Genomic DNA, 25,170 nt, shown 5'->3' with positions numbered 1-25,170 from the left:
GGTCGCGTCAGGCCGCCGCGTCCAGGGCGCACCCCGCGCGTTGATTGAAATCGTGAACTCCACACTGCTGTGACGAAATCCTGCAGCAGCTCGTGCACTACTCATCTATGACTGCAGCGCCCAGGCACGGCAGGGGAAAGCCATAGAGTTGTCACCATGACGGATTTCACGGGTAAGCGCCACCTCCCAATTCTCCACGATTCCCGCTGACGAGAACAAGAGGCGGACACGATCCGCATCCTGGTGGCCACCGACAACCATGTCGGCTTCGAGGAGCGGGATGCTATACGAAAGGACGATAGCTGGCGGACCTTTGATGAGGTCATGAATATTGCCCGCACCGAAGATGTACTTTATAGTCACCCCCCAGTACCACCGAACATCGCTAACGTCCCAGGTCGACATGGTCCTCCTCGGCGGCGACCTCTTCCACGACAACAAGCCCTCCCGCAAGTCCCTCTACCAAGTCATGCGCACGCTACGAAAGAATTGCCTCGGCATGAAACCCTGCCCGCTTGAGTTCCTCTCCGACGCCGCCTCCGTCTTCGAAGGCGCCTTCACGCACGTCAATTACGAAGACCCCGACATCAACGTCTCCATCCCCGTCTTCTCTATCCACGGCAACCACGACGACCCCTCCGGCGACGGCAACTTTTGCTCCCTCGATCTCCTTCAGGCCAGCGGGCTACTCAACTACTTTGGACGCGTCGCCGAGGCGGATAATATCGAGGCGAAGCCCATCTTGCTGCAGAAGGGTGCGACTAAGCTGGCCTTGTTTGGCTTGAGTAACGTCCGCGACGAGCGCATGTTTCGCACGTTCCGGGACCACAAGGTCAAGTGGTTCCGGCCAGGTGTGCAGATGGGTGATTGGTTCAACCTCTTGACGGTGCACCAGAATCACCATGCACATACGGCAACGTCATACCTCCCCGAGAATGTCCTGCCCGACTGGATGGACCTGGTCGTCTGGGGCCACGAGCACGAGTGTCTCATAGATCCCACGCGGAACCCAGAGACGGGATTTCACGTCATGCAGCCAGGGTCCTCGGTAGCTACGTCGCTTGTCCCCGGCGAGGCTGTCCAGAAACACGTTGCGGTCGTCAGTGTCACAGGCAAGGATTTCAAGGTCGACAAGATCCCGCTCAAGTCTGTCCGGCCATTCGTGACGAGGGAGTTGGTCATGTCACAGGATAAGCGCTTCAAGGGGCTGGACAAGAAGAAGGACAATCGACAGGAAGTGACGAGGAGGCTGATGGAGGTCGTCGAGGAGATGATTGATGAGGCCAATGCCGATTGGGAGGCGATACAGACAGATGATGAGGCACTCGAGGACCGGCCGCTCCCGCTCATTCGCCTCAAGGTGGAGTATTCGGCACCAGAGGGTGGGCAATTCGAGTGCGAGAACCCTCAACGATTCTCGAATCGCTTCGTGGGCAAGGTGGCCAACACAAACGACGTCGTCTACTTCTACCGGAAGAAGTCGGCACAACGTAAGTAGATTAATCCCCCAAGTGGTTCGCAGGGTTGTCTAACCAACATCTCAGGTAAAACCAACGCCTCCAATCCCACCGAGGCTCTAGCGGCCCTCGAGGACGCAGGCGACATGGTCAAGGTCGAGTCGATCGTATCAGAGTTCCTATCAGCACAGTCTCTCCGAGTTCTCCCCCAGGGCCCCTTTGGAGATGCCGTCAACCAGTTTGTTTCCAAGGACGACAAGCACGCGATGGAGCTTTTTGTTTCAGAGCACCTTACAGGCCAGGTGCAGCAGCTACTCGGGCTTGAATCCGACGACGAGGACCTGAACAGCGCCATGGATATCTACAGAACACGGATAGAGCAGCAGCTAGCGAGCAGCACGAGACAATCACACATGCCCGAGCGCAAGAGAGTGCTCAAGCCTAAACCGACGACATGGGACAGCGATTTTGACGGCAACTGGGAGGATGAGCCGGACGCGTGGACGTACGAGGATGTCAACCCTAGCATCACCCCGGTCACAACGCAACCGAGCCGACAGTCGCGGGGCAAGAGCAAGACCCAAGAGCGGGAAGAAGACGATATGATGGAGGATGATGCACCTCCAGCTAAGGCTACGAAACGATCAACGACCCGCGCAACAAAGGCAGCTCCAGCCAAGAAGGCTCCTGCGAAGAAAGCCCCGGCACGCGGCCGCGGTCGCAAAGCCGCCGAACCAAGCGAGGACGAAGAGGAGGAGGATGTCGTGATGGATTCCGACGAAGAGCCTGCGCCTGCACCCAAGACGAGACAACCTGCGCGAAGACAGGCAGCACCAGCAAGGGCCGCCAGAAGTACGCGCCAGACCAAACTGGATTTTTCGCAGTCGCAGGCGCCCACACAGACACGCAGGGGCACTTCACAGAAGAATGCTGTTGAAGTCAGCGACGACGAAATTTCTGATGAGGACGATGCGTTCGAGCCGGCGGCCGTGGCGAGTCGGGCGACCAGGACGAGACGGAGGTAAATGTCATGGTGCATTGTACTGCGTGGCATACCCTAGACCACAGTTGATTCACATGTGCATGGTTTAGGCGTTTGGCTCCAACTTAAGACTAAAATAATGACGATTGATGACAAAGCCATATTTATTCAAAAAAAAAAAAAAAAAAAAAAAAACTTTACTTTATTGTTCATCTGCTTGTGTATGCCCGAATTGTCCTTAGATCTTATAAGTTAGTGTTGTGGTTTGGGTGTCGAATGTGTAGCCGAATTACAATTGCCTCTCACCCTATTATTGACATGTTCGTATTTATAGGTACGTAGTATACTTTTCGCTTGTAACTTGTAATCACGCAAAGCAAAATCTGGGAAGGATGATAGGGGATACGAATATGACAAAATGTAAAATAATCTACTTGTATGGAAGCCGGGCCAAAAAGAAAAAAAAAACAAAAAAAGAACCGCTAAGCGGCTGGCGGACTCTCCCGCCGGGAATTGAACCCGGGTCTCGAGCGTGACAAGCTCGCATACTGACCACTATACTACGGAAGATGTTGACTGTTAACAGCCAATGTAGTGAGTCGTTGATGGAAATCGGAGCAGCATTATTGCTTATAAAGGCTAGATCATCTAAGCGGTAACAACCCCAGTAAACCTAAAGCCATAAGAACCTACCTTTATATTTAGGCTATACCTAGTCTTTACTGATATATTCTTAATATTTCTATAATAAGTATTTGCAATTCAGTAGTGCCTAGCTATACTAGTATCTTCGCAATAGGCACTATGCATACGAGGTTTATCTTCAGCTAGCGGGTGGCCCGAAGGTCGACGAAGACGGGAATCCTGAAATTGCTCCCCCCTTTTTGCCCAGGCACGAAATGATCCTGCCGCTCAAGAGCGTAGACTTGAAGAATCAAAGGAAGCATGCGGTCCGTCGACATTTCTCGTTGCGCAAGACAGACTCTAAGTCAGTGGGGATGAATTCCTGTTCAAATGTGTAGTCGATATCGATAATGACCCGACCTGGGAAGCTCTACCGCAGCAGATCGAAGCTAAGCCCCTACCCAATCAGAAAGAAAATCAGCCAGTTGCAGTAGAACCGTACCGAGAAATCCGGGACGGTGAGGAGTTGCTTGCAAAATGGTGCTGTGGCCGGACGACACGGTATCTTGCCAAGTGGAAGGGCTTCCCTTTTGAGAAAAACACGTGGGAGAAGAAACAGGATAATAGAGTAGAGCGCATTCGGAGATTTGAATCTATTTATGAAAGAAAACACTTGGGAGTGCGGTTGCTAGACAAGCGAGCACGGCGTGGGAAAGTCGAGCACCTCGTTGATTCTACAAGCACAGAATATCTTTGAGTAGGGGTAAGATTTCATGGCGATACTTGGGCTGTGGCTGAGACTAGGTGTCTTGAAGGGACCATGTTGGTAATTTAAGCAAGTCGGACTTTAGATGCAGGCCGACAAAGCCACCGTCGTGCTTAAAGGAGGTCCATCGCTCTTTTCACAAATTTTCTTCGTCCCTAATTTACCTTCAACTGAAATCTAGCCTCATTAGTCATGTCAAATGTTTCTCTTTCTTCTTCCCTCGGAGATCTGGGGGAGCTGGCGGTAACTACCCCGAGAGTTATCCGTCTTTGTGTCGAAGCTGGCTCCTCACTACGCGAACTGGCCGTGCCTATTGCTTGATGTATGCCTCGAGAGTCAAACAATTTACGACCTAAAGAAGATCCTTGCAAAATAGAGTCTTGTATCTTAGCATCGGAGCTTTTCACTCGGGAAGCCCATAATATAGTCACGGGAATTATGCTACAAACCTTCTTGGGGGTGACCCATTGGTGGAACTGGATGTCTTCGCCCGGCGAGCAACGGGCAAGGTTTCCGACGAGGTCGTTCAAAGGGAGCGCCTCCTTGAGACAGCCTCTGAGGTAAGGCAGCTTCCCCAGATCCGTCCAACGGGGCATCTTGTTGGGGTAGTTGTTGGAAACAGGCTGTAGCTCTGCTCTCAGCCGCTTCTAGATCTCGGGGTTTTGAAGAATGTAAAACACAACAAATGTCAGGGTGTGCGCGCCTGTGAGCGTTCCAGCGAGCAGCAGGGCCATGGACTCAGCACACAGGCGGTCGGTAGACTCCTAGGACTCGGGGGTATTGGAGAAAAACAAGGCCGTGGAAGACTGAGACACCCGACAAGTCCTTCTTGGATGAGGCGATCCTCACGGCATAGTCCAATGTCGTGGCTCCCAAGAGTTCCCTTGTGAAGCCCCTCCAAGAAACTCACAACGACGTGCTTGACCATGTTGGGACAACCCTTGATAAGAAAGCTTCGTAGGGGTAATTCGTTATAGAACGCCAACAGATCCGGGCTTTCTCCTTGCTATCCTTCATTGCTCGCTTGATATGGGATGTCACGACTCGTCGATACATTCAGACGCGGCACATCTACTTCTCTGCTAAGTATATAACACATCAACGTCAGGGCGTCGAGTAGGAGCTAAAGAAGCTGAACCGTGACATGGTCCTGTCCGTCAGCTGCGGCGGCCTCATTACCGCTTGGGCTCTCGCGTGGTCATGTCATTCAATGGCAAAACCCCCTCAACCGGACCTACTAAGGTATGCCACACCCTATACGACTAGCATGGGGGCAACTAACTACAAGTGGTAGTACAAGGCACCTCTAGTACCTCTTTTCTGCAGACTCGCCAGCTTCCTCGATGCTCCCCGATACCCTGGGTAAACCACACTAAGGAAATGCACAGATTCGGCCCCCACGGATAGCTGTGACCAAAATGGTCTTCATTAGGCGCATCTATAGTATATTTCAAAGGTAGGACTAGTGCAGGGCGTCGCTTCAAGTACCTTGATACACGCAAACAGACTCACAAATCACAAGAAGACCCTTTCCATGCTCCCCGTCAGCATTGACTCTTTTAGGCAATAAACATGGAGACATCTCATAGATTTTGCTGCCTTACACTCCGTATAGATAACAAAGTTGCTCCCGTCGAGGGCCTGATCTTCTAAAGTCCTTATGTAGTGCTTAGTGCATTGAAAAAGGGCACATTTATCCGCTGTCTGTGACTGTGAGCTCCATTAGATCAGATCTAGTTAGATTCTAAAACACCAAAGATGGCATTAGCACCTGTAATCCAGCTACACGATATGTATGCCGACAAAGACGCGGTCTCCAATGATGTTAACAGCGACAGCGGTTATTCCGGTTATGATAACAACTGCACAACACCGCCAGGGGAACTCAACACCTAAGAATTAGAGCAAACAAATGTTGCGAAACGGCTGCCGTTCGTTCATATACCGGACCTCTTTAGTTCCACCATGGTCATAAAATATGTCGTCAACCCCAACTACTTTGCAGCAAAGGAGGTGAAGCAGACCATGGCCATCATGGGTGGGGATACACCGCAGTATACTCCCGAGTCGAACCCCATTCGATACACTTCACAGACGTGTTGGGACACTATGAGCGCTGTCTCCAGTCTAGGTTAGTTGCACATGAGCTCAGCGATATATTCTTTTCTCCCTCTTTCCCCCCTTTTTGTTAGGATAGGCGGCTTTTTCATCCAAACCAACATTACGGCTTGACTAACAAGTCTATAAGAAGCTAACTCTTGACCCCAGAAATGCAACAGCGCTAGATTAACCAGTACCGGCGCTACTCTGCACAGCTTCTCGTGCAGGTCAACCAACAAGTCGCCGGCCAAAACTTCACACACGATGCTGATGGGTACATAGACCTGTGAAGAGGCACGATAGGTGTGCACCCGGCCATCAACCTGGCTGAGTCTGGTTCAGATATCAAGTTGACACAGCATGTCTACGAGCATTCAAGCTTGCAGGGCAGTGGCCCAGGGTAACCTCTACTGGAGGCGAGTCAACTCCGTCATGTCATGGATCCTGTCATAAGGGAGCGAAGTCGAATGGAAGCTAAGCTAACAGGGCTATGATGTCCACGAAACAGGCACCGTGTACCTCCCCTCCCGCTGGAAATGTTTGGTAAGAATGATGAGAGGAATAGGAGAGAAACATGGAGCTATCTCTTATTGGGAAGTTCGGGGATTGAACATGGTATAGGATTATATGGAAATGTTAGATTCACGATTCTATATCTTTCGTAAATTAACTAGATTCCGGGAGATATCATGTACCTAGACAGTCAGTGTAGAAATTCTGATATAATTATCCCGTACATCCTAGTTCAGGTCAGATTCCGCACCGCTCTGCTACCTCACCGCCACTCAGCACAAAACAGGAACCCCTTGGCCGCTTGAATGCATATTCAAGATGCTCGGTGGTTTTCAGATCTAGCCAGGGCGAGATATAGAGTCCGGCACGGATCCCACCCGCGATATCCCCGATATCCCCGATACCCCTGATAACCCTCACTAAATCCGAGATCTTTCAGATACTCTGTAGCTGACACGCACATATAGATGACCAGGGAAGCATATAACAAAACACATGTCGATACCTCCACCTATTCAACATTGTGAAAACGATCTATTTCTCCGGTGCAGTAATATCTTTCAAGTTATTGCACGGTACCACATTATGGCATCACCCAAGCCTACTTATAACCTGCCCGATGATGCAGTCTGGTTCAGTAAGTGTCGCCAAGCTCATACTAAGCTGATCTACTCAGTTCTGCGACTCATTGGTATTGGATACGCTTGAGTCGTATCTAACATATACGACCCAGTTACCGGCTGCTCCTCTGGTATGGGCCTAGCTCTGGCACAGCTCATTGCTTCACACCAAACCCAGCGTTTAGTTGCCACAGCGCGCAATATAACCAAGCTGAGCGGCAGTTTGTCGACAGAAAACCGCCGCGTCTTGTTGGTGGCTCTGGATGTTAACAGCGCCGATTCCATTAACGCTGCGTTCGACTCCGCGGTCGCCGAATTCGGCCGCATCGATGTGGTCGTTAATAACGCAGGGTATGGCCTGATGGGTGATACGGAGTCATTTGTGATGAACACCAAGGATATGGATAAGGCTCGCAGCATCGTCGAGACGAACTTTTGGGGCACCGCGCAGGTGTCTGCACACGCTGTGCGTGTCTTCCGTGACGAGAATCCCAAGAGCGGCCAGATTGGCGGCGTGGTACTAAACATCACATCCATCGGTGGTTTCGCTGGGTTCCCCGGAAGTGCTTTCTACCACGCTTCGAAGTTTGCCGTGGAAGGCTACACTGAGTCTCTGAGCAAGGAAGTGCGGACCGACTGGAACAGTAAGTTTCCCCAATATTCTTTCACTGATTCACAGCGAGCGCAAATCCCTTCATCACGTCTGAAGCTGATCAGGGGTCCCAACAGTCCACTTCTGCATCATCGAGCCCGGTGGCACAAAGACCAATTTTGCTGGCGACAGTATGGCGTGGCTCTCTGCTCACTCCGCCTACACAGCGCCAGACACTCCCACCAGGCTGCTAGAAGGCTACGTCAAGAGCCCAGACATGCAGGCGACCTGGGCACCGAGTGAGCAGGTCGCTGCTGCCATGTATGAGGTTGTTGCTCGGAAGCAACCCATTCCCCTCCGATTCCCCACTGGCGCACCAGCTTGGACCGTGATCAAGGCCGAGTGTGAAGAGGTGGAAAAGGCGCTGATTGAGGTCAAGGACCTGAGTTTCTCGGTTGACGATGGCTTAATCAACAAGAGTGGCGAATTCCTAAAGAAGACTTTCTAATAAAAAGCCGGCATGCCGGCCAGTGGTAGGGCACAGCATTGGCCCGATAAGAAGCTTTAAAGGGACGATCAACTTGGGAAAATGGATCAGTTTTATTCACTAGATTGATCCTGTTGCTTGGTTACAAAGGGGCTTAAAGTCGGGGTTATTGAATATTCTTCTGTTCATGATAACCCCATATTCTTCCCCAACCTCGACCCACTTCATCCCTAACCGGTGGTTATAGCAATGACGGCGACTTGGTGTATCGCCGAATTGGGAATAGCGCTCTCGCCGCTGTTGCTCAGGCGCTGCTCAGCAAAAGCTCAGGTACCGCTCAGTCAGTCTCGGACTCGAAGCCTTCCGTCGAGACGCACGTCGAGTTTGCCCACCGGCTGACGGCGAGCTGGGCGGCGACGAGACTGTCTGATCTGGAGGAGGCGACCACTCCGACGGCAGCGGCAGTGTCGTCAGATGGTGATTGACAGGCTTGAATCAGCACGTGGCCCGGATGCCCATTGGACTCGACGACATCATTGAATGTGTCCAACAGGGGAGAGGTCGAGACACCAGAGCCGGCGTAGATACCAAGTGCAGTGGGGACATCGGGACGGTAGAGGAAGTACATGGTTGGCGGCCCCTGGTCGGCAGATTTGACGTTAGGCGAGTTGAGGAACGACTTGAGCTGTTTAGCCTGAGAGAGACAAAGTCTATGTCGCCGGTGGATCCTATGCTGGAGTTTTTCTAGGCAGCTTGGGGAGTATGCTTGGATTGAGAATCTGCGTCTTTATTGTCGTTGCTGTTATTGCCGTTGTCGTTAGACTTGCGGCGAACGTTTTGCGGCTTGGATCTGGTCTCTCGAAAGATTGGCGGAGCGCTACGCTTGTTCTTGTCGTTATCGGCGGGAGAAGTGGTCATAGTGTATGCTCCGATTGTCTTTCCGGTCTCCGGGTTGTCGAGGGGGTTAAAGACTGCAAAGGAGAGCACAAGAGGCACGTCACATTAGCCCAGATGGTTGACGGAGTGATAGACGGTCCAGTTGGTGGGATCCGGGCCGACGTCATCGCAGAGGTCCGGGTAAGGGGCTTCACCGGAAAAGTAGATGGAGTTTCCGCCTAGACCATGTACAGATAGACATATCCCTCAATATTATTAACATGTACCTGATAGTCATCGACGGAATACCATATTGGGGCTGCCAAGCCTCTTCGGGTTACAGTAGTCTTACGGCTTCTGAAGTCTGCCTTGTAAAGTTATGATAGGAGTTAACGATGCACGTCGGACTAACACATTAAGCATCTCTTGGTTTGACCTAAGCGGCTAGGGGCTTAGGGCTTTGAGTCTCTGCGACCTTTAGCTTAAAGTAGCCTAGTGATATATCATCTAAGACGGCTCTTTTTCTTAAGATTCCCCGGTTATTATTTTTCTTAATCAACCTACTATATATCAATGATATGGACTATAAGGATATGCGATATATGAGGTAGCTACCTGGATGTATCCATGACCCATGCAAGTATGTAAATGGGGGCCGTGCTCTTCAGGTTTAGAACCAGCATACATCACCCCTTAGCCCGGGCGCTTAGAGTTCATATATACCAAGGGCCCCTTTGGATCATTGGTGTTTGTTGAAGTCTCCCCTAGACCCCCTCGTTACTCTTGTCATTCTATAAGTAGACGATAGTAGTGGCATCACTAGCGTGTGCCAGCGAGCGCCCCTATGGTTGTATCTATCAGCCGTCAACCCGAGAATGCATAGCAAGTACTACACATACATTTCATAAATGGAAGCTCAAAAGTTTTGCAAAGAAAATGTATCGCGATATCGAGAAACCCGGAGGACAATGGGTCTCGAATCTCTCCGAGTCTCCAGTCTCTAGTGCCGCCAACAGAGTGAAGGGCACAGAAACCTGCCTAATCACAGCGCTGCTGCTACTGTTGCGGCCTGAGCTCCACAGCACGTGTTGAATACAACCCTCTCTCACCACGTGCATAAAGAGCAAGCAAGGAACACCATGGCTTCAACAACTTCTTCGCCGTCAACAAATTCCTATTACATTCGAAATATTGCCGCTGATCTCGTGATACATTTACTTCAAGTCTCTCTCAGGCACGCCACAGTTGGCGTTGGCTCTCGTTTACCACAAGTCGCCTCCTCCTCTCGCTTCTTCGACCGTCAGACAGACATAACCCTGGGATCGACAACGTCCCGCACGCCGCCCTCCACCCATCCAAAATGTCGCCCCTCTCGAGACTCCCCAGCCGTGTCTTCCTCGTCAGCATTGTCAGCCTCACTCTACCCCTCCTGCTGTGTCGCGTCCACGCCGCAAATCACCACCATGCGTCTCCAGAACCACCGGCGGCTCTGGACGTCGTCCCCGTTGCAGTAGCATTCCACTTTGGCCAGTCATATGCGTGAGTCGGTCCATCTTTGCCCACACGAGCAACCGGGCTCCTACATTACGCTACACACACCAAGAGATTTTTTAAGATTGCTAATAGAAGGGGGGGAGACTCGAGTGTCTCCTTGTTTTGCAGAACATCCGTTGGCCGCTTCTATAATGGGACTGTCACCAATCTTGCAAAAGTCCATGGCAGCCATGACTACACGGCGCTTATGCGACGAATGGTTCAGGAGCCCGCCCCGGATCAGCCCCCGAGCCTTCTTCAGGGCCTGTGGGGTTCGCTGTTGCGGATCCTCCGCCTGCCGTCAAGTAAGGATGCTTCCCTCTTGGTCGACATGGCTTGGATCCTGAAGGCCGACTCTGAGGCTGCCCTGGGCCAGGCAATTGACTCCGCCGCCGTCACGGTGCCGTGGATGGCAGCTTGGGACGGCCAAGTGGCTGGCAGCAGCACCATTGACCATGTTTTAAGGCTGGTGGGCATAGAACCAGTGTCCGACGAAGGCAGCCATCCTCCCTATCTGGGCGAGACCAACGCCCTTCTAGCCGCGAGCAAGCGAAGACTGTGTCTCGACAGATACTGTGGTGTTGATGACGGACCAAGTGGGCAGGGGTCCATTGCCTTTCTCATCAGGTACCATCCACCGAACACAAAAAAAAGAAAATGAACATGTTCTAGAGGTATTAAATGCTGATGATTCCCAAAACAACAGCTACACGAACCAATCTCTGCACACTTCGTTCCAAGTCGCAAGGTGCTTCTACTTCGACTCCTGGGACAACCATATCAGCACCATTGACCCCGAATATGGCCTCGACAAGCTGAAAGGGTCGGAGCAACCCAAGGACTTCCAGGGCTCTCTCCGCAAACGTCTTCTAGACCGCGTGACTGAGCACGTAAAGACCCATCCCGAACACTCCCACCTCGACTTTGTCGTTCTCGTTGCCGGTGAGGCAGCCGATGCGCCAGAGTTTAAGCATGTTCTGAAACAGGTCGTGGAGGGCATCCCCGACGCCCGGAGCAGAGAAGCTGCTACAGTAAAAGAGAAACAACCACAGCCCGAGGTAGAGCTCGTCGTTCCAGAGGATCCCACTTTTGCCGCCGCGCAGGGCGCGGCGTACTGGATGTGGATGAGGCTTGACAGGTCGTACTGTGACGAGTGGTGCGCTGCGAACCCGGGAGAGTGCCTGTCACAGTATGATATGCCCTCGGAGGATGCTGGTCATTCCGAGCTGTGAATCTGGGGATGCGATACCCTAGGGTCGCGTTACAAACTTATCAGATGATGATGATGGCACTTCCAAGTCAGAGAATTTTCTGTGTCTTGGATAAATCAACTAGAAGAGTTTCTCTGGGATTAAAGTATACAAATTTATAATAGCGAGCCCCTTGCTCTCCCATGCGCTAGACCGCTATTACAATTTCCAGCCCCACGATTTGATCCTCTCCACACAGCAGAATCATCGGCCCGTAGACTAAGTGATGGTGAAGACGCTGACAATCACCACGATCAGCGTCACGATAGCACTAGGCAAAAGGAGATCGTTAGGTACTCTGGCCATGAGCTGCTCTTGAGGCTGGGCTACCGTCCTCGCCCGTTGAGAGCGGCGTATGTCCAAACCATTCGGCTATCGACAATCGTACTTGGGGTGTCAGCATGTGACTGCTTCGACTAAAGTGGTGAACCTGCTATCCACCATTTGGCATACCTTCCACAACCGGGACAAACCCCTCCCTCCTCATATCCACGCCTTAATACGCTATAAATAGCTAAGATATTATAGTAGATTGATATTATTTAGCGTATGCTTATTACGAACCTGACGAACCAGGAACCCTAACTAGTACCTAACCTACGGATACGTAATAAAGAAGCATAGATAACTAAGGAAGGACGTAGCATAAGGAGATATATACGATCTAAAGGCGATCTAAGGATCGACCTTTAGGATAAGATTTACGAGTAAATAAGCAAATATTTACTATTATATAAAACCCCCTAATTTCTCCTAAATAATTCTTTTACTCCTTAGCTATTAATTTTATATTTATAACTTAATAAATTCTAGGTCGATAAATTAACTTAGAGATATTAGCTAGTAGGCTTTAGCGACTTCTTAGAAAATTGCTAGTATAGAAAATAGATACCTCGAATATAGAAATCATATAAGATAAATAGTGGTCTATACTAGGTCGACTATTATAAATAGTAAGCTTTATATAAACTTTATAGAGTTATATAAGCAGCTATAGTAGGGTTTTAATTTTAAAGTATAATGCCTACTAACCTACTAGCTTAGTCGGGACCCAGCCGGAGCTTAGTCTAAAAGCGGCACTGCTCAGGTACCTATCCATTCAGGAGACTCGACGGTTATATCCATCTCCAGGGTTATATATAGCTAACGAAAAATTGGATCACTACCTAGTCATCTTCGGCAAGGGTTCCCGTCCTTATATTGGTCTCAAGTAAGATTTACCCTATCATCCTCCTGCTCCTTGGGGTAGCGCTCGCAATAGTCTAGACTACACCGCCACCCATGGCAACGCTGCTATTAAATTCAACTTAGTCGAGTCGAAAGATGTATAAACTTTGGGCAATTGCTACACCGGCATGACTCTTACACGGGCATAGATTCTTGTAGGCTCTGATTGGTTATCACTTCTTGTTGGTGCATTCAGGACCTGCTAACTGCTCCCGTTATACCCCTGGCTTAGGTCTCTACAACGACGGGCCGTGGGTGCGATACCCTTCCTCTCGCGACCAAGGCTGTCGTTATGTTCTAGCCTGACGCTCCGTCTAGCTCAGCAAGCAACGGACGATGACGAATTTAGCAATTACGTCCTAGAAAAATACAGCGGCAGAGCCAATCTAATAGTTCAAGACCACCTTCGTCTACTATCACAGGAATGGGCATTGGCCGACACTTTGGCGTCGGAGACGACGAACCACTGCATGATCTTTTCGTCGGAAGCTGGCCCTCAGGCTCGTCTAGTCATACGAACAAGTCAGCTAATGGAGTGAGAAATGGGGCTACTCGACGCTTAGTTTAGATGCATTCGAATCAGTTCCGCCCTACTCGCCTCCCCGAGACAGGCGCTCTGCGACCGTAGCTTTTTTGGGTGATCGGCGATCGGTCCACGACGATTTGGCTCCAAGATCAAGATATCAGCCCTTTAGGGTGTGATCCCGCATTTGTATGCCTGAAGTCCTGAAGCAGTCACATGTGGCCCTTCTATTCATGTTGGCTGTATCCGCGAGGTCCCTGACAATGTCGATAGTTGTGTTGAAATCCAGCCTATATGTAATGTCCCTAAACATGCGAGCAATAGCTGGAGTATAATAATTGAATTCCAAAACCCACTTCTCACAAGCCAACCCTAACATCATTGCTCAGCTGGAGACAAGAGTCCCAGGGCGACCGCATCCAGATAATCCAAGGTCTCATGTCCCTCGCCCGCAGGAAATGTATTCCCGTCGCTATCCCAATCGAAACCATTCTCTAGGAAGATCCCAACCAACCTTGCAACTTCAAAAAGTTTCTTCTGCTCTTCAGAGACCTGACCTATAGCGTCGTAAAAGGCCTCCCAGAATATGTCCCGGAGTTCCTGCTGGTTAGCATGGTAGCGCCAGCCCCGTTTCGTCCGAATGCCAAGCGCGCTCTCGAGGCCCCCGAGCGACATACCAAACGGGCTAATAAGGGTGTCTTTCCAGTCGCAGATGCCCAAAATTTGGCCCGTCTCCTGATCCACATGAATGTTGTTTTCTAGAAGATCATCGTGGTTGGGTACCATCGGCCAATCTTTAGCAAATAGCCTCGGGAGGTTGGCGATGAGATACTTCAGACTTGGGTGAAAGCGCTCGGGCAACCCTTCGGCTAGCTGCGAGAGCCGTGACGAATACTCGCTAAAGAGCGAATCTCGGGTTGGACATGGCATCTCGTTCGGCGTGTTGTGCCAAGCAGAGGCGAAGAACCTAGGTTCCCAAAGTCAGCGGTACGGCTTCCTTCGAGTTAAAATAGATGGGATCGACAGACAGGGCAAAATCCTTCACGGTTCGATGTAGGAGCCTGCAGTTATCCTGGTGTAGCTTCTCTCGGGCAAGGTACATAGAAACCCCGCCTACATTGTCCATTGAATAGACGTAGAGCTCCCCCAGCCTCCCAGTCAACTCGGGGCGTGGTACAAAGTTTCCGTAGGTTTTCTTTATGTAACCAAGAAAATCGAGGTCTAAAGGAGAACGGCCAAGGCGAAACTGGACGACAAGTGCGCCATCGTTGGCCAAGACGGTGTAGCTGGCACCGCCTTGCACGGGCGTTGGGCAAACAGCCCCGCCTGTAATTCGTTCAGCTTCTTGGTCGCATTGTTGCTGCGTCGTAGGAGCGCTATTTTCAAAGAAATTTGATATTTGCAGGCGGCGTAAGTCCGCCATAAGGGCCTCCATTGCGCTGTGGATTAACGGGAGCACTTAAAGGAGAAGGTGAAGAAGGTGACTGGAAATAGGCGGACTGTCGTTGATGTGTGCGGTGTAGGAGCGAAGGAGGGGGGGGGGCTGGGATTTGCAGCCTCATGCATGTAATTGATACCACTTCCACCCTTCCCATTCTAGTTATGATCTAGTCTATAGGTATTTACAGTATCTTAGGAGGTATATTATATTAAATGAATACTGTACAATATCACGAATCATTACGATTGGTAGTACTCGACTAGCTTGGCCTGCCCACGGCATAGGTACGGCACGACAAGCACCGCAATCAGCGTCGCAATCAGACCAACCAACACCACAGCAAACTTGAACTAACACCAGACCACAGCCAACCAAATCTTAAACAAATAGATTCTGCATTCATTGGTTGGCCGCCTGACCTCCATTTGCTTTGCTTAGTCAATGCAGCTTGACTACCTTGAGTTGTGTTGCCACGCCATGAGAGATGATAGAATAAGGCATTTGTAATACATTTCGACCCCGTGAGGTTGTACCGTGACAGCATCCAGCAATAAACTTAACAAACTCGAGGCCGGAAGGGAACAAGATAAAGGCCCTTAAATCGTTGCAATATTAGCGCCGGGCTAGGAGCGTATAATCCGCGTAATAGTTCAACAGAAGGGTATGTAGTTTACTGAAGGTATCTATCTCCTAGTGGCCTAGGGAAGCTGGGTCTACAAATGGGATCGCTCATAAATTCATTTGCTTTAAGTCGGGGGCTTAAGCCGTGTAGTCAAGCTACATAACCCCACAAAGAGCGGTTCAAATATGGAATATGGTTAGGAGATGCCTTAGTGCTTAAGATTATCAATGGCCTCATCATACGCAGCTAGCACAGGCCTGTATAGCTGGTTGGGATCTCCAGCTGGTGTCCCGAAATTTGTCCTCTCGTCTTTGTCCAGGGGAAAAAGGATCTTCCTGATCTTCAAGCAAAGTGGCTTTAAACCGCTCAAAGACTTCGGGAACTCGTCCATAATGTCTTCTAGCCCATCTACAGTCATGTGTCCTCTTTTCACATCTGCAATGTCTTGGAATCTTCCAATCTCCCACTTCCGAAGACGGCTCTCTTGTGATGGCTTCTCTTGATTCGCAAACCCATTGCGCCACGACTGACGCGCACACATCCAAAGTAGGACATAAAAGAAGGATTCGAGGTCGTGGCGATAAGTGTGATCTACTCTCCGCAACACCTCCACTGCCATGAACTGCATCGTGCCAGTCTGGTGTCGCGCACCGCTGGGACCGCTGTCCCGCTCCTTCGCCAGATCAAGATCGATCAGCATGCCTTGAAACCCGTTTGCTACTTCAGGTTTCGTGATGATGATATTATTTGACGAGATGTCGCGATGTAGGATGTTGCCCGCCGTATAAAGAGACTGATGCGCCTTAATAGCGTCGCGCATCGCTGCAAGTAGCTCCTCGATCGTCCGGAAATCGCTGATCACCCGGCCAGCTGGTGAGATGACGAGACAGGAGTATATCCTATTCTCCCACAGGTCCTCGCCGGAGGTGTACAGGCTTGGCCTCGTGTGCTTCGACAGTGAATGGGTCATCTTTTCGGGCAGGTTCCGCCTCTGACTGTTGGGCCGCAGTCTTTTCGATCCCGACGCGCTATCGGAGGTGTGATCGGATGAAGATTTGCGCTTCCCACCGCTGCTAGTCGACGTTAAATCGTCAAAGTGAACTGTGTCATTCCGAAATCGGTGGCGTTCCCGAAATTCCAAGCCCTTTCGAAGCTCTGCGATTGTGGTGATCTGGCGGTGTGCTACAACTCTCGCCACCCCTTGAACGCCTCTCTCTTCAGCTAGCTTCAGCTGCTCCACCTCCAGCTTCCGCTTATCTGATACCCAAGAGAACTTCGCGACGTTACCGCCTCGCGTCTCGAAACATGTGGTGCCGCGACACACCACAGCCTTCTGCCGGACGATCGGCCTTCCCAGCCTGATACTTTTTTCTCGGCCGCTGGCATCATTCAATGTTACACTGTGGTGCCCGTGCTCTCGCTCAACAAATGCATCGAGACCCATTGTAGCATCATCCATCGTAGCGTACCCGACAAGGGCCCGAGCAAACTTCTCCGGCTCTTCATGGATATCGAATGCACCCGAGCTATACGGCCCAGAACGATCGAAGATCCACAGCTCCATCATCGAAGCGCAGAGCAAGAATGCATGGACGTACCGGCGGGTCGGCTGGTCCGTGAAGACGCTTCGGACGTATCGTGTGAGCTGGAGGAAATCCTCCTTGAACCGGCTCTTGTCGTATGACTTCTTGTGCTCTCCGATGACGAGGATATCCTTGTATGTCGGCGTACTGCCCGGCTTCTTGGCTGGTATCTGAAAGAAGAGATCCATCTGACCTTTACGTTCTTTGAACTGGTTGGCGGTTTTGGTGGTATGAAGCTTGTGTGGTGCGTCGGATAGGAAACGGTCCTCCAGAGAGCGAAACCAGTCCCAGATTGGCTTCTCGTCAAGCGTGACTGGGAAGTCTGTCCACCTCTTCCCGTTGTGCGCTGTCATGACCCCCTTCAGCATCGTTTCCTGTCCCTTACGCCAGCCCTTAGGGTTGAAGAATCTGTCCATGAACCCGCCAACATTGCGGAAGGTGCAGTCCTTTACTTCGAAGAAGAGTTCTCTCTCCACTACGTGGCGTGTTTCGCTATCGGCAAGTCGACTAGAGCTGCTCTTGACCGGTGTACCATTGAAGGTTGCGGCGATGCTCGAAGGCGGGGGGGCAATATCACTGAGATTTTCGATGATGGTGAAGACTGCTTCCCAAATTTCGATGTCGGGAGATTTGTTGATGACGTGTCGGGTGAGAGGCCGGAACCTGCCAAGCTCTATCAAGCCACCTCTGACATGTTGTTGTATGCCGAACAGTTTGACCGCAACATTGCCACTTCCGTCGGGAGAGCGAAGAATAAATGCTGCCGGCGAGGCAACCAGGGCACCTAGGAGGATAGCGACATCTTCCTGTCGTGGGTCATCGGTTGCGTTGGTATCGCACAGCTTGTCTCGAAAAGGATCGAGGGTATCGTTGAGCGGGCGCTCCGAGATGATCTGAAGGTCCTCCTCAGACAGTGTCATCCTGGGGACTGGTGTGTAAAGGCCATGATCGAGTGCCCGATCAGTGATCTGGGGAGTTCAGCTCAGAAGGGTGAGGGTACAGATAGATCAAGGTAGGCATGTGCCGCTGGGACTCGAGGCTCAGGGTGGAGATGGGGAAAACACGACAACGCGACTCATCACGTGCTGGCGAACTAAACTGTGTTCAGCGGGTCGCTACACCATGGGCACACCCAGAGCTGAGCCACAGGTGACCTGTTGCATCACAACGCGAGCCCCACCAAGGTCGGCATGCCAAAGCTTCCTGACCTGCCGTACCCTTGAGGAATGAGTAAATACGGCGATCGACTTGGCGCTGGCTAAGCGACGTCTCAGACAGATTAGTCGCTCATGTAGTCCCTGGGCAGCACAGCCGCGGGGTTTCTTAATTGTTTGGTGAGATGAGCCCAGAGTTGGGAGTGTTCAAAGATGCTGTATTAGTGTAAGATTACCCTGTACCTGCGTTTCGCCTCTCCCAACCTCTTCTGGGACTCTACGTGATGAGCTGGTTTTCATACGCTTCCTAAATTGTCTACTATCTAAATGTTGATATATAGTATAGACCTATAAATTTCTCCGTCTTTTTGACAGGGGCGTTGTATGAGGGGTTGCGGTCAATTTAATAAATGGGTACTCGACCTCACACTAGCACGAGTGATGGTCGTCATGAGAGGCGACATAACAATTCTCTTGGTGGGGTTTCTATACTTTGCGAACTGTAGGTATTGTTGGGAAGTCCGGAAAGACCGTGCTAAGATTTCCGTGGTTAGGCGTAGAGTAAAAAGCTTTGCCGCGCTGCGTTGGCATCCCTAGGATCAAGTTGGACTTGAGGGTGTTTCTGATTATCGGGTCTCACCAGCGTGGGAATCCGGTGTCTTAAGGAATGAGAAAGGAAGCTAGCTACAAAAGTGAGGTCCGCCCAGGCTGCCCGAGACAGCAGCTTTTCAACATGTATAAGAAGGGTCTAGAAACCATACTCCTCAGTATATCACTACGTGGTCGTGCCGCTGTAGGATGCTGCGCACATCACAGCGGCGCCTATGATGGCAGGCAAGGGCAACTTCGCACGTAGAGCTTAATGTCCAAGAGAAGCTCTGGTTAGAGTCCTGCTCGCTCGGAGCACGAGGTTCCCAAAGCCCTCTGGGAAGAAGTACAGGTAGAGATTTCTTGCAGCCCGAATATCTTTGCTTCGTAGAAAAGCTCAAGGTATAAAGAGGTTCGGTAGTCGCAAAGGCTAATTTCTGCGTTTCAATATTAATTTACTTTTCTATATCCTTTCCACCAAGCTATATCCCAACATCCTCCTAATCATGCTCCCGGGCCAGCATTTAAAGTCACAAGGCTCAAATCACGCACAAGGTGTTCCGTCAGTGTTACCACACACATTCGTGTCATCGCACGACGACCCGCAGCCATAGTCAGTCCGATCCGTAGGCGTGGTCATCTCCCAGTCACCCATGCACTCCGTCTCATCACCGTTGCCCCAGTTGCACCGATGGCGGCGGTACCCAGTCTGCTTGAGGACCTCCTGCTGGGTCCAAATCACATGGCAGCCTTGGTCGTTCCACACGCACGACGTCGTGTCCGTGGCCTGGACACACTTATCCTCCGACTCGGTGGTCTGCACGCCCGCGCCCAGGGTGAACCCTTCGATGGAGAACCCGACCTCAGCGCTGATGGTTGTGGACCTGCCCTGGCAGACGGAAGCGCCGGTCATCTGGGCGACGGTGCAGGTGTCGGTGCCGGTGCAGTACTTGTTGCCGGAGGCTCGCTGCCAGGGGAGCATCTGGGGCTCCGCAGTGACGACGAAGTAGTCCCACCAGCACTTGCGGACTCTGGGGAACTTGTAAGGGTGTGAGACGCCGTCCGATGTTGCGTATGTGCCCTCGCCGTCTTTGTATGGGCCGGTGTAGTCGACGCTCTCGTCGTCGCATGATTTCACGGTATCCTGTCGTCTAAAGAGCCCCGCGTCGGTGATTGGGTTGGCTTGGGCGATGCCCATGCAGACGCCCAGCAGGGCAATGGCGGTGACGTGCATGATGAATGATGGGGAGGGTTGGTGGAGGAGAAGTGTGAAAATAGGTGTGAGAGTAAGAGTATGAGTCAAGATGCTGAAGATGAGGACGAGAATGCTTGATAGATAGCATATGTGGCGATGTTCCTCTTGGTCTTTATAGTATTTTAAAACTAGCGATGCCTAAGCCTCATCAAAACCAATCGGACTCTCCGTAGACACACTGGGCTAATAATACTTTGGTGGTGTTGATAAGTGTACATCAGGCTGGAGAAGTGCACATTCAGCTATAATAGACAAAGCCGGTTGTAGAACATGAAGAACGCCACGATAGTTGTCTAGTCGCTGAGTAGGCCTTGGAGTTCGAAGCATCTTCTTTTTTTAAACCATGCAGCCAGTCCGCAGAACACGCTATGCTGTTTAAGTATGCAACTGCTGCCGCGTATATTCATAGTGTCCAATCCTGACTCGGGAGGGGCTGCTCAGCAACGTGCGTCTACCTGCAGGCTGACATGCATCATCATAGGTTTACCTTAGTTGTGCATGTGTGGTGGCTGTGTGCTGCGTTTTACTGCTTGTGGCAGTACTGATTGTTGAATATGCACTGGCTAATAATAGAAAACAGCTCAATTGAGTGGGAGCCTGGAGGTGCACACTCCTGTTTTTGGAGGTCATTGTAAATCTACTTTGGAAAGGGCGTTAGAACTCAAGTACTCCTTGAAGGTCTGGGCCAATTATGAGAGGGGTTGAATGTGCAATTTAGTTAGTTAATTGTGCAGTTCGACTGTGAGGTTGTATAAGTGCACTACTTCGCCCAGTTTCTTCCCTCCCTCCGGTCAGAAGAAGACAGTGTCGAGGCGGTAAGTTGCCACCGCTCGAGAGCACGAGGAGTCATCTCCCATCTCCACGACCCGCGCCAAGTGATGGAAGCGTCGTCTCTGACCATACGGAATATGAACGCGCAAGCATTCTGCCTTCCTCCATTCCAGAGCACAAATGTGTGTATCTTGGGCATCCGCCGTACAATAACCGCGGCTTGGCATATCAAACTGTCGATCATTGGGAAATATTCATACTCGTCCTGCATGAGCTGCGATGTGAGTGCCAGAGACTCCAACTGTGGCCAGGTCCATATCTTTCGACAATTTCGAAAGACTTCCTCGGCATTGACTATGAAGGAGACGGCAAGATGCTGTAGCTCTCGACTTTTGTAGGCAAAAGTCGCTTCGATCGAATGCCCGGGATCAAGCCAACCTCCTTGCCCATATAGATGTAAGTGATGTGGCTGGAATAGGCGCGGGGGTAAGGCATCGTAGAATCTCTGCGAGTCCTCGAACACACATAGTGTTCTCACAGTACTGGGAATCTGATTGCGCAGAGCAAAACCGAGACCTGACATGAGATGTCAGCGATGGATTGATGATATATGGTAATGAGAAGAAACAGAAGTTAGGACCGCTACTACAGGAGTGGATGCTTACATATTTCATCGAATTCTCCGCCCTCATATGACGCCCATGGCTCGTAGACCATGTGGTCGAGGCGATCCAAACTGGAGGCCAAAAGGCCTATTCCCCATGGGTAAATGCAACGACGGAGTTGTCGACGGATGATGAGGCAGGTCACTACTTTGACTCGAGGGAGCGTTTCGGGAAATGTTAACACGATCGGCCGGAAGAGTCGTAGCATATCTGGCTGTGGAGGAGGCTTGATTTGCTGGCCTTGGAACCAGCCATGCCGCGGGTCGTGAAATGTAATGCTATCAATCTCCTGAGTAGTGTCCTCATTATATGTATCCTCGACGTGATCCGAGGAGAAATACATGTTCTTGAACCAATGTTGGGAGTCGCTGGGGGAATGTATGTTGAGTTCCAATGTCAAGTTAGCCCCTTGCTCCCAGTTGCTGAGAACAGAAAATATCTTCCATATTGCGTCGCTGGCAAAGGCGCTGTTGCCGGCAGCCGGCAAACTTTGACTTGGGCAACATGTCGACGCATATTCCGGCAATTCAATGTCGAGCCAGATGTGGTGAACAAGTCGTTTTCTCTGCGGGGATATCGTTTCGAGGTCTTCGAGACAAGGTACTTGTATCTTGAGCTTGTAGAAATTTGAAGTTTCCAAGACGCTCTGCCATTCTCTGGAGACAGATGCGAGGGAAGCCCAGCGGGGATATTTGTCGTAAGCGACAATCTCTAGGATCATGAGCCGAATTTCTGTGGGCAGAAATAGCCATGACCATGGTGAGGGCATATTTGAGCTGCGGAGTATCATTCTGTGGCCTGGCATGATGGCTGCCTAGCGATGGAAAGGGGTCAGGGGTATCGTGTCTAGGGGTGAGGGAAGAGATTAGATCTCTGGAAAGTGTCTTTATCTGAAGGATCTTGAGGACCCAATATCACGAGTGATAAAAATTCACACGGCTGTGCTGAATTTTATAACGTGTTGGTATATTCTACAGGCACCTGACTCTGGCTGAAGGTAAAAGACAACAGTTGAGAGCAGTGGCGTACCTACTAGGTTCCATGTGCCTGAACGTACCGCCGCCCTTGGGTCCAGCAAGGCACAGCTACTGGTATTCACAGATGACAGCAGTCAGCCTGGGTTGGGTCAGAAATAGGTGCAAATGTTTCTATAGCAGGTTAAGGCTGGTATGAGAAGCAGCCTAGAAGAAACATATTCTTACACAGTTGATCAAATTGACACCTTTCGAAATCTACATCCATGGACCGGGCCTTCAGGACAGGTAAAACACATTACAACGGTGGCTGGGGCAACTCAAACTTTGATAAGCCGCCTGTGTCTTACGAGGCAACCAAAATCTATTTCTTTTCTTTTTTTTTTTTTGGGAAGAAGTTCACGTGTTGGCTTTAGGGCAAGGTTAATGATGTTGGGTGAGCAGAACAGCCTCAGGGGGATCCCGTGATGCCATCATCTTAGACCCACAGCCCCCCAGTGTTTTCCTAGTCCGGAGTTCTCAACCAGCTCCGGGGGAACACGAATAAAAACCCATGGAGATCGAAGATAGAGTGTGAGATCGTGAGATGTGTTGCGTAGGATGAATTAATAATGCATCGTGCGGCCGGATAGATCGGGGACTCGGAGCAATCCCGACTGTCCGGAGTCGGAAACTCGGAATGATCCCGGACCAGCTTCATCATCCTCAACATGATTCGCTTGCTAGAATCGCAGGCCCTGTTGGTTTCATCTCATTAAAGATGCGTCTTAGTGCAACCGTCAATTCCTGAATAGTACACGGTGATGCTTTTCTTTTCATAATCGCACGCCATGTCTTCTGTGATCCTCCCAGCGCTGGCCGCTTTCTACCATGAACACCCAGTGCAGTCCATCATCTTGGCAGTAGCCGGGAGCCTCGCGGCTTTCTGGGTCTTCCTGCTCCAGTACTTCAAACCTGCTGGAAAGAGAAGAACCAAAGATGGCCGCAAGCCGCATCTACCGCCCGGCCCCAAGGGCCTCCCACTGCTGGGCAGCCTCACGACACTACGCGATTCGAACAGGATGCATACTCACCGCCTCACAAAGGTACGTTAACTGTCAACCTGCCCTATGCCCATGCTTTGCGATGCATTTATCTAACCTGAGTCTGTGACTAGCTCCGAAATCTCGCCAAGTACGGCGAGATGACCACGCTCCATCTTGGCTCCAAGACGTGGGTTCTCCTCAACAGCCACCGCGTCGTCTCCGAGATCATTTCCAAGCGCGGCAGCTTGACCAACACGCGTGACGAGAAGCCCATCTCTAGTGGCATCATGAGCAAGGACCGACGGTCTCTCATGCTGCCCCAGGAGACCTGGACCGAGCGCCGGCGCGTCATGCACAGTCTCCTCAATGGTACAAGCCTGAAGCAGTATGGGGAGTGGCAAGAGCAGGAAAGCTCTCAGATGATGGCCGAGTATCTCTTCCAGCCCAAGGGCTGGTACCGCCACCACTACCGCTACGCCAACTCGGTCATCCACCGTATTGCCCTGGGCGAGCGACTCATCAAGTCGACCAAGGAGCTCCAGGAGATGCAGAACTCCGTCACTATCTTCGTAGGGAACATTGGCCAGAGTGTCGTTGACTGGTTCCCCGATCTCGCCCGACTCCCCAAGCCTCTCCAGTTCTGGCGTGGGCCGTGGGAGAAGCTGGGCGAGTGGAACTACAACCTGTACAAGGCCTGGTACGACCCCGCGCGCCAAAAGGTCGAGGACGGCACCGCGCCGCCGTCCTTTGTCCGCGACACGCTGCTGCACCCAGACACCAGGTACAAGGGCGACGATGACGATGCCATGTACGTGGCCATGCAGCTCATTGAGGCCGGCAGTGACACGACGCGCGTGTCCCTTAACATCATGATTATGGCCGCCCTCGAGTACCCGGAGACGTTCCGACGGGCGCGGGAGCAGGTCGACGAGGTCTGCGGTAAAGGAAAAGCAGCACGGTTCCCGACCATGGAGGACATGGACAGCCTGCGGTATATCTGCGCCATGGCCAAGGAGGTGCTGCGGTGGCGTCCCATCTTCCCCCTTGTTCCCGACCACACGTCCACCAAGGACATTGAGTTCGAGGGCTACCTCTTCCCTGCTGGTACAGGGTTCACAATCAATGGGCCCGTTGTGGCCGACGAGTGCGAGGACCCAAAGAAGTTTATGCCTGAGCGCTGGCTCGATGGCAACGAGACCGACATTTCCCATGGTCTGTGGCAGTTTGGCGGCGGTCGTCGCATCTGCGTTGGCTACCGCCTGGCCCAGCGAAGTCTGTTCCTCAACATTGCCCGTCTAGTGCAGTGTGTCGATTACGAGGCTGTAAGTTGTGGCCGGTGTATACAGATGGGAGAGATCGAGACTGACATTGAGCAGAATGGCGACTACGACCCGTATGTCCTAAATTTCGAGGCCGTGGACGAGCCTTTCCCCGTCAAGGCCACGATCCGCAGCAAGGAGTACCGCGACCTCATCATCCGAGAGGCTGATAATGCTGGTGTGCTTGAGGATGCTAAGCTCTTGAGAGACGAGCTGTGATTGA

The 25,170-nt window shown here is 51.4% G+C and overlaps 6 protein-coding genes and 1 non-coding gene across 7 annotated transcripts; 4 read left to right on the top strand and 3 right to left on the bottom strand.

Moving 5' to 3' along the window:
- Nucleotides 1-156: 156 nt before the first annotated feature.
- On the top strand, nt 157-2,482 carry MRE11 (MRX complex nuclease subunit; the record flags this gene model as incomplete). Its single annotated transcript, XM_083196113.1, has 4 exons — nt 157-172; nt 215-348; nt 398-1,490; nt 1,545-2,482. The coding sequence occupies 4 exons, from the start codon at nt 157-159 to the stop codon at nt 2,480-2,482; spliced, it is 2,181 nt and encodes a 726-aa protein (XP_083049129.1).
- A 455-nt stretch (nt 2,483-2,937) lies between these two features.
- On the bottom strand, nt 2,938-3,009 carry ACO1O0_006731. The gene has a single exon. It is a non-coding gene; the product is annotated as a tRNA-Asp (tRNA).
- Nucleotides 3,010-7,027: 4,018 nt separating this feature from the next.
- ACO1O0_006730 (uncharacterized protein) lies at nt 7,028-8,162 on the top strand (the record flags this gene model as incomplete). The annotated part of the gene is made up of 3 exons (XM_083196112.1): nt 7,028-7,079; nt 7,296-7,706; nt 7,780-8,162. 3 exons carry the CDS (start codon nt 7,028-7,030, stop codon nt 8,160-8,162), a joined length of 846 nt encoding a protein of 281 aa, XP_083049128.1.
- Nucleotides 8,163-10,767: 2,605 nt separating this feature from the next.
- On the top strand, nt 10,768-11,782 carry ACO1O0_006729 (uncharacterized protein; the record flags this gene model as incomplete). Its single annotated transcript, XM_083196111.1, has 2 exons — nt 10,768-11,177; nt 11,257-11,782. The coding sequence occupies 2 exons, from the start codon at nt 10,768-10,770 to the stop codon at nt 11,780-11,782; spliced, it is 936 nt and encodes a 311-aa protein (XP_083049127.1).
- A 4,039-nt stretch (nt 11,783-15,821) lies between these two features.
- Nucleotides 15,822-18,116, bottom strand: ACO1O0_006728 (protein kinase family protein; the record flags this gene model as incomplete). The annotated part of the gene is made up of 1 exon (XM_083196110.1): nt 15,822-18,116. One exon carries the CDS (start codon nt 18,114-18,116, stop codon nt 15,822-15,824), a length of 2,295 nt encoding a protein of 764 aa, XP_083049126.1.
- A 1,277-nt stretch (nt 18,117-19,393) lies between these two features.
- Nucleotides 19,394-20,172, bottom strand: ACO1O0_006727 (uncharacterized protein; the record flags this gene model as incomplete). The annotated part of the gene is made up of 2 exons (XM_083196109.1): nt 19,394-19,420; nt 19,519-20,172. The coding sequence occupies 2 exons, from the start codon at nt 20,170-20,172 to the stop codon at nt 19,394-19,396; spliced, it is 681 nt and encodes a 226-aa protein (XP_083049125.1).
- Nucleotides 20,173-23,433: 3,261 nt separating this feature from the next.
- Nucleotides 23,434-25,166, top strand: ACO1O0_006726 (cytochrome P450; the record flags this gene model as incomplete). The annotated part of the gene is made up of 2 exons (XM_083196108.1): nt 23,434-23,688; nt 23,760-25,166. The coding sequence occupies 2 exons, from the start codon at nt 23,434-23,436 to the stop codon at nt 25,164-25,166; spliced, it is 1,662 nt and encodes a 553-aa protein (XP_083049124.1).
- Nucleotides 25,167-25,170: the final 4 nt, after the last annotated feature.

This window comes from Amphichorda felina (assembly GCF_050947745.1).
Source record: "Amphichorda felina strain 45539 chromosome Unknown scaffold_6, whole genome shotgun sequence".
NCBI classification, from domain to species: Eukaryota; Fungi; Ascomycota; class Sordariomycetes; order Hypocreales; family Bionectriaceae; genus Amphichorda; species Amphichorda felina.
Note: the sequence above shows the minus strand (reverse complement) of the source record. Positions and strands in the feature narration are given on the sequence as shown.